Genomic DNA, 17361 nt, shown 5'->3' with positions numbered 1-17361 from the left:
CCTGGCCCAGGAGAGGTCACAACTGGCAGAGAAGACCAGCTGAAGCTGACTAAACACTATTCTGGCCATGGCCTTCACCTGTTGTTCTATCAGGAGCCACAAGTCACAGAGAACGTTTGGAATGCACATCTATTCCTTCAGAGGAAAGTGCAACTCCATAGATTAATAGATAGAACTTCCTAAGAATCTGAAGACAACTGCACAAATAGTAACTCTACTAGGTTTTGAGTTGAGCCTGTTCTACCCAATCCAGTCCCTTACTGTCCTAACAGTCAGAAATCACGCTGAGACGAGGAGTAGGTCTCTAGTGTTTATTACTGCTACATAAGACAGAATCCTAACAAACTGAAGAAGCGTGGGAAAAACCCAGACAGATAAACCCCAAAAGTCAAGGCGGGTCTGATCTGTGTCTCTTTGAAAGGCTGCTCAACTCACTACTACGCATGCGTTTTCCCCCCTGGATAGAGGCCTCCTCCTGCTCGCCATCAGTACTCATGACACTTACAGCCTTCAGGTATCAAGTCAAGAATTCCATAATGTTGTCTGCTCAGCCTAGAGTGGAGATATAAAATTGGTATCAGCAGCTTATTGATGATGGGTCACCCCAAACTGATAGATGACCTCTCCCAGCAATTTTATGTGGATGTTAAAGAGCAGGAGTCCAAACCCTCGGGCAGTCCATTAGGAACCTCTACTCTGTCACAACATCAGTTGGAAGTGCCCATTTTGTTCCATCAAGGAGCAGAATCTTGCAATCATAGGAATGGTGCTCTTGAAACAGAGGCTTTGCCACCTGAGTGTTGCTTTTTTTCCCTGGGAGACCTTGCACAATCACAATGCAGACAAAATAAGTAATAGCTTTGTTTCTTTGGTCTGATGATGATGTTCAGATCAGTTTGCAGTTTAGAAATTCATCAGGAATGGATGGTCTAAATTCTCAGGATGCCGGCACCTGTGACTGTCACTACGTTCTATGTTTTTTCTTTGCTCCTGTGGAATCCATGTGGTCCTATTTGTGGCCCAGCTTGCTCAAGGTGCCCCAGAGGCCTAAAGTAATGAGACACATTGTGGAGCAAAATAAGAGACTGTCCAGAACTGGGGTTGCAGCTGCAGCACTTCTGGCTCTAACACACTGACTGTATCTTGCAAAGTCAACTTCTCTGATAGCACAGATGTGGTCTGTCTGGCAGCTGTCATCACAGAATGTACGATCGTACTGCACTGAATTATATTGGTAGTATTTCTGGAGGTGGCCTTGATCCTGCATAAGCTTCTCCAGGAGCAGATGCATGGAGCGAACAGAACCATCAGGGATCTGGTATGCCTCTGTCAAGCTGTACTCTTTCTTCCACTCTGGAGCTCCCATGTTAGCATGGGTGAGGTTTAAATAGTAAGTTACTATATCCTAAAGGGAAACAGAAAGCATTTGGAAGAAACAGTAGGAAATTCTATGTTAAAACTGGTCAAAGCTACCAGAATTGGGCTGCAAAAATTCAGACAGCTACTGGATGGCAGCAAAAAGATACTAGACATTTAGAGAACCAGCTTGGTGTAGTGGTTAAGGCACTGTTTCTCAACCTTGGCCACTTGAAGATGGGTGGACTTCAACTCCCAGAATTCCCCAGCCATCCTCATGACTATTGCTCTGCTCCCTACAGCATCTCCCCTGTCCTCTCCCCAGGCTGCCATTGTGGATAGGACTCAAGCAAATCACAGCAGTCCAACTCAATAGAGAACACCTAGAAGTCTCTAGTGGGGAAAATAACTTGCCCTCAATGGACCTCGTGGATCACCTCTGGATAATCTCTTGGAGACAAATATAAATAAATGGAATTCTCTTTCTACCTTCACCAGCAGAGTGTCACGGTCGTACGTAAAAACGCGGATGCCAGGGTTGTTGGCTCCGTTGTGCACACCTGGTAAGGTTGTCTTCCAAGGTGTAACTGCTGGAGCTAAAAACATGATGCTGATTGGGGAACCTGAAAAAGAAGACAAATGACGTCAAGAATTTTATGACATCCACTTTATCTTGAGGACTGATGGATTTTGTCCACTACAGTGCCACACCATAACAGAATATAATCCATGATGGAGCAAGAAGTGATATGCAGACTGGAAGAGTGGCGTTCAAGCCCCAACAATGGGCCAATTGACCGATAAGCCAAGGACCCTGCATGAAACTTGCAATCACCTTTGGGGCACCCCGTCCACCTTAAATTAAACGGGTGGGGTTTGGAAAATTATGCACCCGTTCAATTGTGGCACTCCTTTTGTGGAATGTCCTGGTTGCTGGTAGATTCCGACACAGATCTCATCCCTGGGCAAATACTGTTTTATTTGCCTAGGCTTTGGTGGCCTCTAATGTAAGGTACCTGGAAATTCTGTTTTATCTATGCTGCTAAACTGTATGACTATTTTTTTCAGCTGCCAGGTCTGGCAGAGACTTGACATCTTTAGACAGTTGCCAAGGTCCCAGCAGGCTCCAGGGCTGATACCTGCCTCCAGTAAAGTACATCTGCCCCACTACCCTGATGGACTGAAAGATGTACAAAGGATTCCGGGGGACATACCTGTGTTATCATAGAACATTCTAAAGCTATCCGTATGGTGATGCCCAAAAAATTGTGCTGCAATCACGGCATGATGTTTCTGAATGATTTTGGTATATCTTTGGTTAAAGTGTTTTCGGAACCAGGGTTTGCCTCGTTTCTTCTCAAAGAAGCCAGGAGGAACATGCCCAATAATATAGACCTGCAAAGACAAGGGATGGTAGGGGGGAAAAAGGACATACTAAGGACTGTGGGATAGCCTTCCCCAACCTTCCCCAACCTGGTGCCCTCCCATGATCACCAGCTAGCATGATTCATGCCTTGGGGTGCAGGGGTTGGTGGTGGACCCAGACCTGGCTCCAAATCTCTGCTTTTCCCAATATCTTCCCTGAAGTCGCATGTTAATTACCTGTCTCTCAACTTATGTTCTAGACTCGAAACTGCCATTATAGAAATTTTAAGCAATTAATCTACAACTTGTTTGGTTCAATCTGAATAGGTTTGGTAAAAACCATTCTCCTAACATGCGCAAGGAAGTTGGACATGATGGTCCCCAAGGTTCCTTGCAGATCTTACAGTCTATGATTCCTACTCTCTTTGGCTGGATCCATATATATACCACACTAAGTCGTAAAGTGGTTTAATTTTATTTATTAAAATGTATTTATAAAATATTTATCCCATTTTTTATCATTAGAAATCAAACCATGCTTATGCCTTAGCATCTTATGTAAACCCAACTAATTATGGCTTACTTAAACTATGGTTTGTGACTTAATTACATATGTATTCTTTGATTCTCTCTTGAAATCATGACATTACTGAAATGTTGTTGACATTCCAGGGGTATATCTGATGATAACCATAGTGCTGAGTGTGTGCTTGCAGTTCAGCTGAGACAACTTTCTAATTACAATTTCCTTTCCCAAAATGGGTTAGAACTATTGTTTAAAACAAGAAAATAAGGCAGCTGAAAGAAACCTTTTCTCCTGTTTCTGACGCTTTGGTCAACAGAGTTTGCAGCCACTGGAACTGGCCTCCTGGATCCTCCAGACCCAGGGACCGATTATTATTTTCATAGTACAGGTTTGTGTTGAGGACAATTATTCGCCTTGCTGGTCCAGGACTAGGCAGCAACTGACTGTAGAAAGCACCTGCAAAACAGCCAGTAGATCAGCTTGGTCCAGAAAGTGTTTGGTAGGGAGCAGCTAATTTGGTCAACTGGATCATTTGAATGGTGCTGCTAACTCTATTTTCTTATAGCCCCCAGAATCAGATGGAAGCATTCTTTTGGGTCTACTGCATTTCAGTATTATGTCTGAAAGCCAATTTAACCTAAAATGCCACAACACAGTCTGCCATCACATACCTGTTCTGAATGTCTGTATGGAGGGCTCACCAAGCCAGGGGCGCCATAGTTCTGCTGTTACATTGTAGATCCTGTTCTCCTCAGCTGGAAGCTGATTTTTGGGGTGGAAGTCATGGTTGCCCATTGCTGGATAGACCTGAGTGTCTGAAGGAAGCAGGAAACAACATGGCTTGATGGAGAAAGGTACAAGAGGAATGAGGATTTGTCCCTGAACACAGTAAAGGTGGCTGTGAAATAAATATCCCACAGTAGGGGGAGGCAGATCATACTAAGTCATGGTTTGTTTTAGCCATCCTAGATTGATCTGATGCTAAGCCATAAGCCATAAATCTTTACACACAAATCACAATGGTAGAGTTTGCAAAGAGATTACATTATAACTTCTGGTCATGCGTGGACCCAAAATCTTTTTCTCGATCAAAATTTGAAGAGGGGCACCAGAGATGGCATGCCTAGGCAGGGAGCAACCACAATTGGCCTAACTTACATCTGAGCCTACGATAATTTACAAAATGTGGTTCTAGACAGGAGAATCACCAAACAAGGAGATTGAGCCATGGACTGAAATTGACCAAGAAGGAACTTTTATTTCATCAGATGGTAACTTTACGGACTTCTGGAGCTGAGCAGATGGAAAGCCAAAGTAAAAAGCATTCTGAACCATAGTGAACCTACGCTATATCTGGAAGCGCAAACTACTGTATGGACTCATAGCTGTGGTTTCACATGCTGTCTGAACTGAGTCACACTATGGAGAGTGGGAAGGGCTACATTCTTTCCCCAAGGAAATGGATCGGCTTATGTAAATCCTTCCCATCATCCTGGAATAGGAACTGATTTACTGGAGAAACCTGACAGCAGAATTTATACAATTGTGTCTATATTTGCTGCTGCTTGTGCAACATGTTCTCAGTAGTCTTCAAAGAAGGATGTTCTGTTACAATCTTCCTCAGTTTGATCCCCTCTGTGATGGCTGGGAATTTTGGAATCTGACACCTCAAAACATTTGGAGTAAAGCAGAATGGGGAAGGTTATTTTGCCCCTACTGCTTAGTACTAATTTAGACCAAGATACTTTTGTTTCCAAAGTTCAATTTACATCTAACTTTCTGAAACTGAAAACTTTTTGAACCTCATATAATCTTATTTTCAGGGCAACGAAGACCATATAAAAACAAAATACATATGACTTAATTTAATTAACCAGGAATGTGGAACTGACTAGTAAGCAATCATTATGCTTCTGTTCACAACATTAATAAATTTAAGCCAGATAGGATAAAAATAATCATATTCATTATTGTAAACTTTTTTCAATCAACTTTTTCATTAGAGTGGCTTTCCAACTTATATGCAACCATATGGAAATATTCAGATCTTCCCTGTTTTCCAAGACCTTGCTACTACTTGGCTGGTTGCAGACAGCAAAACCAAATAAAAAATAGCATTTTTAATGCTTTAAACATCATCTCAGTTTAATAATAATAATGCCAACTTAATAAAAAATTCACCCCAAAACAATTGAACAACTTTACAAAACTACCGCATATGTGCTGGTTTCTATATGCTTTCTCCAATATGCGTGGCTTATGCTTGATTGCATCATAAGTTTTATACAAAATGTAAAATGTTGCATCTGGTCATGGCCTTTCACAGGCCTTAACTTTTTACTGCCCACTTATTCTAGCAGTTTGTACCTGGAAAGACATGTCTGATCAGGTTAGTTAGCTTTTCTATTATTTCCAACACTGTTTCATCTCCCAGCTTCTCATCTGGCACATGAGGAGTATCATCTCTAGAAAACAGCATAAATGCATTCCAGTGAAGCCCATAGATATTAAGCAAAAGCCTAGATAAACTACATACAGTATATGTAAGAATAAAACAAGTGTACAATCTATGTCTCAACTGTGATCAAAATTAGGCTAACAGGTGATTAGGCTAAGATGCAGTCAGATAAAAGGGATGGCAAGCTACAGAGATATACTGTAGATGTAGATATTCCAGTCCATTATCTCTGTTTTAGTCTCAAGCTCATTAAAGCTTTTTTCCTTCTTCACAGGTAACATGCAACTATCCCTTTTGTACTAATACATTCACTTATTTGCATGGGAATCCTGAATCATTATGATATCCAAGTAAGTTATTATGAGAATGAATGAATAGTTATCCTTGAACTGTTAGCTGCTAAGCAGTTAAATAAAAGTTTCTGTTGTTTACTACAATACAGAGGACTCAAGCTTTTTTTACCCAGTCCAAAGAATGAAGTCTGGATCGGGAAGGATCTTCTTCATGGCATAAACAGAAGAGTTGATAAGAATCCAGGGAGCGTCACATAAGTAATCACCCCAAGTTCCTGCACCGATCACTGGCTGAGTGCCAGCCGATGGGCACACCTTCAAGGGATCTGAGGACTTTTGGTACTGTGGGTCAAGATGGAGGTCTGAGATATGCCAGAAGGAACCTGCATCAGCAGACAGAAAATGCACCAATAGAATTGTTCAATATTTGCTTCAGTTTTTCTATTCCCCAGTAATTCCAGTATTCCAGAACCAATGTTGCTTATTTCAGGCAGCAAAATGTCTAGGACTGTTCCTGTGTAATTGCAAGCTTGTCCCTCATTTGTCAAGCCCACTCTACAAAACTACTGATTCTCTTGTCTTAAACCAAGGACAAGCAACTTTTTTCTGTCTTGGTTTTTGAGTGGTGGTGTGCCTAAGCTGCCCTCCAAAAATTAAGCAGTGCTATGGTAAAGAAGTGGGTGGGGCAAGGACAAACCTAAAATTGACTTGATTTATGTGCAGTTCAAATGAATTCAAATGACTGAGTTAATGACGGACATAGATCAGCTCCATAAAATGAAGAAGCATGTCCAAAGTGAGTCGGTACATAGACAGTCTAAAACATTAAAAATTGTAGAAAATATAAACATTTGCAAATAAATGCTAAAAGGTTCAGCTTTGCCAATCGGATGGTGGTTGCAACAGCACAGAACTTAGCTGGTTTCTCTGCATCTGATCCTGCCAGAAGGAGGGATATAGCTAAATGAAAATCAATTAAACGGTGAATATGGTTACTTCCGTGTTATGTTCCTCTTCTGCCATATTAAAAATAACAATTCAGTGGCAACTCTTGAAGAAGCTCCAAGGGTGGGGCCCACATCCAGCTCTACAGCCCTAGGTGTTGCTCCCGAACCTTATTGCTACATGTCATTCTTTCAGACAACTTTCCCAGTAAAAAATTGAAAAATACCTGAAGCGGCAATTACATTTCTGCAATGCATTAGCAGCAATAGAACCCTGCAAAAATCCATTTTGATGAAAGTGTTTAGCGGCCAACAAGCACTGAGGATCTTCTAGGTCTTCTGTAGATAGTCAGCCAGTCCCACTTTTTGCTCTCCTCCCCTATATCTTTGACTCACAGGCTGCTGGGGGAACTCCTCTTGGCATCAAAAGTAGCAGAATCCTTGGGAAATCTTTAAATGGTACATTAACTGAAGGAAATAAGTAGTGATATCGTCAAGGGGCCAAGCTTTATATTATTTGCAACCGCCTTCCATCTACTGCCAAGGACTTTGTCATTTGACAAGCTCTTTGCTGACGTAGCAGGGTGGATCAAGTTTGTTTCCAGGCACATAAGCTTTGGTGGGTGGGGAGGGGCGGGTAAAGGTTCAGGTTCTCTGTCAAAGACTACATCAAGCAGAGAATATTGCTGCCCAGACTGATCTAACTTGTTTGGAACAAAACCTATCTCTTGGCTGCTGAATCAAAACACCGGAGGTTCTGTTTCTGAAGTGCTACAATTCTGTGTTATTCCACTCAGAGCCATTTTGGAATAGAGATACTAGAAATAACAGTAATAAATAACCACATTATGTAGGTTTGGGACAGAAGCTGCACGTGCTGCTGCTCAGATTAATTCCATGAAACGTTGGTTTTGTGCTGTATATTGTCCCTTCAAAATTGAGTTGGGCACTGGACAGATAAATTCAGTTCATGGCTGGACGGTAGTCCATCACAGCTGGAGGAAACCAGGTTGGGAGGAGGTGTTCTAAGTCTTGTTCAACAGTTTACTTGTTTATCCAAAAGCTTTCCTAAAGTGCCATTTACAACTGTCTTTCTGAAATTTAAAACTTGGTTGCATCTTATTCTGGCTTTTCCCAGGTGCTGGCTTGCAGCTGTCCACTCATTCTGGCACATCTGTACCTTTATTTGAACAAAGCAACCAGAGGCCTTGCTGGCAGGGAAAGCTGCAGTTGTAATCCACACATCTGGAAGGATACCCATGGGGCATATTTTAAAAAATCGGGTGCTAAACCATGTCTGTTTTTACCTTTTCAGACCTTTGCAAGGCTGAGGTAAAAAGAGAAGTCTCTGGAAAGCTGGGGAGGACTGGGAGAAATTTCTAGGAACTTCTGTAGGTGGATGGCAGCTCATCTTTCTTTACAGACAATAAGGTTGAGTCATTCCCCAATTTTATATTTAAAAAACGAGTTTCTCTAATCACCTATTTCAGCCAGTGAGACTCATTAACAAACCTTCATATCCTCATGTAAATAAACAGAAGATTGGAGTCTTTCTAGCTTGTGCAAATCATCAATCTAAAAAGGTGTAAAACCTTCAATTACTTCGTTTATGAAAGAAAAGTACTGCACTCTTGCAGATACTTTCGCTTTCTGAAAGTGGCATGGCTAAATGCCAGGGAAATTGTTAGTCATGAGGGAAGGGTATATTTCCCAGTAATAAAGGAAATCTCCCAAATGAAATCTGAATGCCAATACAGGCTACAAGAACGTCAGCCTCTTTCCTATTTTAAGGGAAAAGCCCATCCGTCCTGGCTGAGGGATCTGGGGAGCTGAAGGCTACACATCTGTAGGAGATCGCATTGGCTAAAGCTAAACAAGTTCATTTACTAAGTTCCCTACTTTCCCAGAAATACCAACTCTTCTGTTTACTGCCTGAGAATTCTGGGAGTTGTAGTTCCGGAACTACACTACTCTGCATGCGCCACTCTAGCCTCTATCTCTCACCTCTCTAGGCCCGCGCCTCAAAGGTCCCGCCCCTTTCGGTTTCTCCATCAGTCGGTTGGTTGGGAGAACAGGAGGGGGCGGGAAAAGCCGGGGGAGCGGCAACAGGAGGCCTATCCCGAGCGCTCGTGTTTGCGCGCGTGTTGCAAGAAACGCGCGAGGGCCAAGGCGAGCCGCTGAGGGGAAAGTCAGCCTGAGCCCGAGGTCTTTCCAGGCGTGGGCCCTCTTATCTCTGCGGCATGTGGCTCGGTCACGGTGAGGGCGCAGGGCGCGAACTTGTATGCGGGAGCTCGGAAGGCCTTACCCAGTCTGGCGGCAATGTGGGAGCAACTCCCATCACCCACACTCTGTAGGGCTGCGCCTCGTGGGAGCTGTACTCCAACTTTCCTTTTTCTTCTTTCATTTGATGCCGCGATTACATTAAAAACGATGACGTCACTTATTTATTTATTTGTTCGATGTATATAGCCGCCCATCTCACATACGTGACCCAAGGCCGCTAACAATAAAAATAAAATAAAATATATTATATTATATTATATTATATTATATTATATTATATTATATTATATTATATTATAATATTAGTATGTAAAATAAAACGCATAGCAACTGGGCATTATGACATTATTGTGTAAATGATGAGATTCTGTAATTGGGTCATGACATTTGACACAATACTGAAGTTGCCTCATTTTTGGGACATCATGACAGCTATCATGTCCTCTCCTCCCCCATGGCTCCATTATATTTTTAGTTTTGGTCTTTATTTTAATATTTAATGAAGAAAAAACTAATATAGAATATATTTTCTATTTACTTGATGCACTATTGCTCATTATGAAAAATTCAGAGACTGGAAAATGCAAAAGAGCTTTATCACCTTTTTCTTTTAATGTTGTTTCTATTATCTTTCCAGGAGGTTATGACAGCAATTATGGCAATACTAGCTATTCACAATCACCTGGAGGATTTACATCGCCTTCTGCAACCCAGAGTGAAAAGAAATCAGTATGTACTTCTATATATTCTGTTTATTTTCTGAAAAAGTGGCAGTAAAAGGATTATTATGTAAAAATTTCCTCTTTGCAGAGGTCAAGATCACAGAATATTGTTCCCTGTACAGTATCACAACTATTTTCAGCTGAACAAGTGGATGACGTTTTCAGGGTCCGTGAAGTTGAACTTTCACAAGTAGGTTTCAAAACCCCTTTTACTATGTATTAATTTTATTATTTATTTATTTATTTATTTAATTTATTTATTCAGTTTGTATGACTGCCCATCGCAACAAGTGATTCTGGGTGGCAAACAGTATTAAAATGAATTCAAAAATAATTCCAGTCATGAATACAAAAATGAAAATATGCAGCAGCCAGGAAGATACCACAATCGATAGTTGCTAGCAGAGCCAGGAGATAGGACCCTTCACGTACTTGGGGCCCAGAACCAGGTCTTTAGGGCCTTACAAAATGCAAGCAGGGTCTAATCTCCTAAAGAAGAATGTTCCGTAGGGTGGGTGCTGTGGCAGAAAGGCACACCTCCTGGGCCCACCAACTGGCATTTCTTGGCAAGCGGGACCCAGAGCGTGCCCATCCTGTCAGACTGGATCAGATGAGTAGAAACAACCAGAGAAAGATGGTCCCTCAGGTAACCTGGTCCCAAGCCATGAAGGGCTTTAAAGGTGACAACCAGCGCCTTGAATTGCACTCGAAAGTACACTGGCAGCCAGCGCAGCTCACAAAATAGTGGTGTTGTATGCACCGAGTAACTGGCACCGTTCACTATCTGTGCAGCCACATTCTGCACCATTTGAAGTTTCCGAATGCTCTTCAAGGTTTTAGTTCTGTGTCAAATTATGATCCATTCATGCTAGATACATTTGTGGGGTTAATTAAGACAAGGATGAGTAGGAGAAGCCATCTTACAATGTATTTATTAAGACTTGCATCTGTTTCTTCATGCAGGTTATTATTGTGGGCATAATCAGGCATGCTGAAAAAGCACCGACAAATATTCTCTACAAAGTGGATGACATGACTGCGGCCCCAATGGATGTGAGGCAGTGGGTCGACACTGATGTAAATATCACTTGAGTTTCAATATAGATGAAAAGAGGTAGTAAGACGTGGCAGTTATAGAACTGAGGAGGTCCATGTTCAAATCCATACTCATTTTAGAGCTAATAAGAAAATAAAAGAGAGAACCACGTATGCTACCTTCAGCTATTTGGAAGAAATGTGCACTCTAAATGTAATACATTACAGAGTTTGCCATTTGCTTTCACTTAGCTTTGGTTCCCCATTGGGGTAAAGTAAGATAATAGAGTCCTGCCATTCTAGGTTGATGCACATTACTTTGTGAAGCATTGCTGGTAAATGCCAAGAAATCATTGTCCCTTTTATTCAAGGAGGAGGGCAGTGAAAATGTGGTTGTTCCACCAGGAACCTATGTGAAAGTGGCTGGTCATCTGCGATCTTTCCAGGTAAGAGACATGGAACTGAAACATTTGAAAATGAGAACTGCCACATAGTGCTGGATAAGTCTGTTTTAGCAAAAGCATTGAATTAATTTTGATCTTTCAGCTCCCCCAAACAAAAGCATTTAAGTGCTGTCGTCTAAAATCCTCTTGTTTTATCTTTGACTCTGTCAGATATGCAGATTAGATGGCAAGTAGGTTTGTGCTCTTGTGGCATAAATCCTTGTTGCTTAATTTGACATTGTGTTCCATGACTATTGACAGTCTAACTGTGCTTCATTTAAGACATTTTTCTGTGATTTCAATGAAGTAAAAATATGTTTACAGTTTAATTGATATGCCACTTTCCTTTTTTCAACAGATAAATTGGCTACATTTTACTAGCAAAATTATTTACTAGTTATTAAAGATATTTTTTCCTCTGTCATTTTCGACATACTGTTATTGTTTGCCTGAGAAGGAGACCAGTCTGATTTATTCAGCCAGCCTCAGTTATGCAAACCAAGGCTTGGTACATTGTGTGAGCCAGAGCACAATATAGCTATAGAAAAATACAATATATTTAAAAAATAATTTCAAACAGTAGTGAAGTGGACTTCATGATGGCAACTTCCTAAGCATAAGAATAAGGAAAAGCTCAACTAAGTGTGAGTAAAAGTAACAAAATTATTTTTAGAAGTAAAAGAATAATGTCTTACAGAAAAGACATTGGTCATCCTTGAAAAATCCAGATAGTGTTCTAAAGTAAGTATTATACAGGAATTTATTGTTTTAGATTGCGAAGTATGATTTTAGTTTCTTAGATCATAATTTTACTAAACTCAGTAATCAGGTGTTTCATCCTAAAACTGAAAATCTAGTAATACAGTTCTGGCAGGGACCTAGGAAATTACTGGTCAAAAGGCCATATTTTGCTACCAGGCAAATTAATCAAAATTGCTGGCAGCATTAGCAGTTAGAAAATCTAACATCTTTCTGGGGAGATAGAACACAACATTTTTAAAGGTAGATATGTCAAATTCATTAGAAATATTGTTGAAGATGACAAAGAAAAAATCATATAATAAAGAGTTCCTGGAATACTTTAGAATCCTATTTAGAAGGAATAACAGCTTAAAAGAAAAACCTAAATTTTTAAAAGAGGCTAAAAGGAGTGAATGTTTCATAATATCATGCGCACTATTAGAAAAATATTCTTAGCCATTGTTTAAAAAAAAATACTGAATTTGCTGGTACATTTATACCAAAAAGCCTTGTTTTTCCCTATAATGTGAATGTTTGGAACTTATTTTGAAAAGTATATCTTTTGGCAGCGATTGGCCAAGGGTGTTTAATGTTTCTATAAAATTCCAGAACAAAAAGAGCCTGGTTGCATTCAAGATTATGCCCCTAGAGGATATGAACGAATTTACTGCACATCTGCTTGAAGTTGTCAACGCACACTTGATCCTCAGAAAAAGCAACATGGTATGTGTAGAAGCATGAATTCAGCCTTTTCTGGCCTAGCCACATAGACTTAGGCAAACTGGCCGGCCATCCTGGAAGAAGCAGTCTTTATATATTGGGATGGCTCCAGGTTGCAGAAGGGGGCAAACAATTGACTGAAAGATGTGGAGTGCTTTAACAAATGGCATTGTTGTTACAACTGGCTAGGATCTAATTTCTAGCATTTTCTTTCAGAATTGACTCATTATTTGTCTTTCCCAAAACTTCTTATTTTACACACACACGAGTATATGAGTACCATAATAAGCCACTGTTTCTTTTCCTGACCTTTAGCCCAAATCTACGAAGATGCCTCAGTCCTTCGGTGTATTTGAGATGAGCAGTGTATCAAAAGCTGGAGGAAGTGATACCTTGCCAATGCATGGTCTTACACCACACCAGAGCCAGGTATGTGTAGTTACCAGGTCAATTCTGGGCACGCCAGCAGAGTTTTTCGTCGGGGAGAAAGGAAGCTTCTTAAACATCTCTCCACATGCACCTACAGAAGGAGTCAGATACTATTACCTGTTTTTCACTAGTTTCGCTTTTGCACACAAACTGCTGTATTCTTGGGATTTGTGACATTTAACTTCATTGCAATGGTAGAAATCTAGGCCAAGACTAGGCACAAGCAACTTGTCCTTTAAGGTTGTTGTTGTTGTTAGTTGCCATTAATAGGACCGCATAAATCTAGACAATACTAAATCCGGAAAACTTACACACTTTACTGCCACTAATGGCTGTCTGGATTTTTGCGGCCCAGATCTAGTCACCCTATTTTTAAGAAGTTGAAAGGGAAACTACAGTGTAATAGTAAGTAGCTGAAAGAATAATCCCTCCCTGCCTCCCAGTTCAAGATTCTTGTCAAAACAAAGTGAAACTCAATGTTCTGGATTCAGTTCAGACAGACTGTAAGCCATCTGGAAGACTGGCTGAACTTCTGAGCCACAGTGTGCTTGTTTCATGCATAAAATGGAACACATTTCCTCTTTTGTACACACACCTATTTTGCTCCAGCTTTGTGTGTTGGCTGCAGTTTATTGTAGACAGGCACTTCTTGCTGTGAGCATCCTTGAGCTTATATAGAAAACAAACTATTTGATTTATAAACTTCTTAAAAATTAGCTAATCACAATTATTTTTAGAGTTCAAGGATGGACACTTTTCCCTTTCTATTAAACATAATGAATAATATACAGCAATAATTAATATAGCAGTTTAAAAGGTGGTTATTACTTGTGTGGAGAAAGAATGGTATAAAAATCCAAATCTTTTTTAAAAAACACAAGAATGAAATTCTGAACGGAAAGGCATTAAGTTGATTTCTAAAGAAATACAAACTGGACCTGCTGGTATGTGTGCTTTCTCTTATAAACCTAGAAAGACCAATCGAAGAGAATATTTGTAGCTCAGGGTTGAACTGTGGAATCCTTGGTGCTCTCTGAGCCTTGTTTTCTTGCAGATGTTTCATTTCCAGACTAGGCAACATCTCCTGCACTGAAGATGTTGCCTAGTCTGGCAATGAAATGTCTGCAAGAAAACAACAAGGCTCAGAGAGCACCAAGGACTTCACAAACTTAGAAGGCCCTTATATCTGAAGAAAGACTGCAGTGTCTGTTCATTTTTATATCACTGCAGTTTTCCAATCTTGAAAATTGAAAACAGTTTCTGTAAAACTTGTGTATTGGTGTAACATTGTTATTCTATAATTGTAATATGAATTTATTTTTTTAAAAAAACTTCTGTTAGGTCTGTTCTGTATTTTCATTTGAATAACTGTCTGAACTCTTTTTGAAGGTTCTGAATTTGATTAAAAGCTGCATGACTACTGAAGGGATAAGTCTTCATGATCTGAAATCTCAGTTGCATAGTATTAACCTGCAGACGCTCAAGTACGTACAGACTGGGAACCTAGGCTTTGGACATTCTGGGCTGTTGATACTCCTATACTGAAAGGAAGTCATGTTGATTCCTTTCAAACCTGAAATCAGCACCTGTGGTGCAGTTAGGATAAGATTTACTTTTCCTACTGAAGTGTTTTCAGAATTGTATTGTCCTTCAGTCAGGGTCTTACGCATTAAGCAATTTCTACGTTCCTAACCCTTTTGGTACTTCCAAAGAACTTTGCAGGATCTTGCGGACAGTCTTTATATGGACACCTGGCCTCAGTTTTCTGAGCTACTCTAGTGGTGGTGTTTGTTTTACCTTCTGTTGAAAAAAATTAGGTTCTTTGCTTTGTGGCTCCTCAAAATGTTAACACTGTAAGCCTTTTACAGTAAATCTGTTTTCTTATCCACCTGAATGTTTTCATGCTAGATTAACCATTTCAGTTTTTCATCCTTCCTCACTGGATTTGTTTTGAGGTATCTCCAGAGTAAGGCTGAGGACGTTCAATCTATGTGAGGAATGCAGTAAATGGGTATTCCTGTTTTTGTTTTTTGTTTTCTTTTAAAGGAATTCCTCAAAGTTTTCTATCTCTAAGGGGGAATGGATGCAATTGAGCAAAAATTGCCATGGGTAGTGGAAGATACTATATATGCAGTAAAGTGATTCCAAGTGGCCCTTCGGTAATACACTAAAGAAATCCCTAGGTCATCAAAGGCATTTCTGCTCATCTTTCCTATTGTCTGACAGGAGCTCCACCATGATGTAGCAAAATTTTGTGTGGCGATACAGTATGTAAAATTAGGAAAGTTCCTCCAAAATGTTACCAATAACTTTTTTCCCCTCAGACTTTTCCCCCCCTTCCTTCCTAAGCACCTTTGTAATAACTTTTTTGGAATAGTTAATTACTTCTTACATGCATGCTTTTTGTTTTGGCCAGGGTTTTTAGATGTACTTATTAATGAACTGATATTTTTCTGTTTTATGTGTTACCTAGTATTTTTATATAGGGTAATTTTATAATGGTTCTAGTTTTGTCTTGATGTTTTTCCATTTTACCACTATTTAGGATTAGTTTGCCTGTTATATATTCTTATAGCTTTGACTTTTAATTATTTTGGTTATTAGAACCTACTATTGCAGTTTTAACTCTATCCTAATTGGTTTTGTATGTTTTCCCCTCTTCATGTGATTTTTTTTCTTTTTATATTGTATATAACATGTACATTGTCCCACACTGCTCTTTAGCCATAATAAAGTTTAAGTTTCAAGTTTCACTGAATAAATTTTATTTTTTCCCCTCCTTCCATACAGGAAAGCTGTTGAGTTTCTTAGCAGCGAGGGACATATATATTCCACTATTGATGATGAGCATTTCAAGTCTACAGATGCTGACTAAGGTCTGATTGATTTATAATAATCTGGGTCCAAAGTTTTATTAGATCCAAGACTGTTTTCCCTGATTTAGGTCTCGAAGTACTATTGATGGTGATACATAGATTGAATGGGACACGCCTTCAGCAGATGCCTTCATCCACGCTGTTCCTTTTGCCGTGGCTTAAATCTGTCTTTCAGCTTTCTGTGCCTTTTTCTGTAAACGGAATCATCCTTTAAAAAATATATTTTTTACTAATATAGCAGTAGTTTATGCACAGCTAGATTTTCAATCTAGGATACTTTGCAGTTCACAAAATCTCTGGAACACCAAAATATTTTAATTTTGCTCAGCTTCTATTTTCTTCTGGCTGATTATTATACTATGCAATTTTCTACACCTGAAGCCCCCATAACATTGTATAATTACATTATGCAGCCTTGTACAATATTGGCTTTTGCCTAACTCAGAAATCCTCCTTATAATTCCAAAAACGATGTAATTCTTAATTTTGGGATTGATTCTTTTGAAAGAGATACGAACAGTAGGTTAAGATTTACCCTTAAGTTAAAAGTTTTATTTTAAATTCAGAAATAGGGTTGACACGTACGCTGGAATCTGATTTAATTATTCATAGAGTAATTACTGATAATAACACAAGACTCTACAGGGACATAAATGTAGTTTACATATTCAAACTGGCTGAGAATGTAAAGATTTGTGAAAGTTAAGATAACAGTGCTGACTTCTAATATATGTAAAAATGTAATAAAATCTTGCTGTTCTGCAAATATCCTTGTGTAATTAGTCTCAATATAATGTGTGAAACGAATAATGTAAAAGCTTGGTTAGAATTGCAAGACCAAAATGCCATCTTTTTAACTCCTGGGGAGGGTATATCTGAGGGATTCAGTGACAAAGAGTTAACTGAGTTTCTTTCGGTTTTGCCTTTTTTGATGCATGTTCTGTGTGACTGCTTCTCACTGAAGTTTAGATCTTCCTAATGGTCGTAGATGGGAAGGATGGCAGTTCTTGTTGGCAAAGCTTGGACAGCGAAACTTTTCTAACCTTGATTCATTACACTGCTAGTGATTGTTACCTAAACTAAAGTTTCTTTAGATCAGGCTTCACTGTCAAACAAAAATAAAATTTGCTTTGTGATGTTCATTTCCTTTTCATACGTTGTATACTTCTA

The 17361-nt window shown here is 39.6% G+C and overlaps 2 protein-coding genes and 1 long non-coding RNA gene across 3 annotated transcripts; 2 read left to right on the top strand and 1 right to left on the bottom strand.

The window, feature by feature from the left end:
* Window positions 1-988: 988 nt before the first annotated feature.
* SMPDL3B (sphingomyelin phosphodiesterase acid like 3B) lies at window positions 989-7480 on the bottom strand. The gene is made up of 8 exons (XM_063312265.1): window positions 7170-7480; window positions 6168-6381; window positions 5615-5712; window positions 3919-4062; window positions 3531-3703; window positions 2571-2751; window positions 1846-1979; window positions 989-1405 (listed from the first exon to the last, which is right to left on the bottom strand). Exons 1-8 carry the CDS (start codon window positions 7228-7230, stop codon window positions 1010-1012), a joined length of 1401 nt encoding a protein of 466 aa, XP_063168335.1. The 5' UTR covers window positions 7231-7480; the 3' UTR covers window positions 989-1009.
* Window positions 5710-6433, top strand: LOC134503468 (uncharacterized). Its single transcript, XR_010068546.1, has 2 exons — window positions 5710-6055; window positions 6148-6433. It is a non-coding gene; the product is annotated as an uncharacterized LOC134503468 (long non-coding RNA).
* Window positions 7481-9014: 1534 nt separating the features above from the next.
* Window positions 9015-17333, top strand: RPA2 (replication protein A2). The gene is made up of 9 exons (XM_063312269.1): window positions 9015-9198; window positions 9863-9954; window positions 10036-10137; window positions 10911-11024; window positions 11354-11428; window positions 12776-12889; window positions 13202-13315; window positions 14705-14799; window positions 16106-17333. Exons 1-9 carry the CDS (start codon window positions 9183-9185, stop codon window positions 16188-16190), a joined length of 807 nt encoding a protein of 268 aa, XP_063168339.1. The 5' UTR covers window positions 9015-9182; the 3' UTR covers window positions 16191-17333.
* Window positions 17334-17361: the final 28 nt, after the last annotated feature.

Source organism: Candoia aspera, chromosome 10 (assembly GCF_035149785.1).
Source record: "Candoia aspera isolate rCanAsp1 chromosome 10, rCanAsp1.hap2, whole genome shotgun sequence".
NCBI classification, from domain to species: Eukaryota; Metazoa; Chordata; class Lepidosauria; order Squamata; family Boidae; genus Candoia; species Candoia aspera.
Note: the sequence above shows the minus strand (reverse complement) of the source record. Positions and strands in the feature narration are given on the sequence as shown.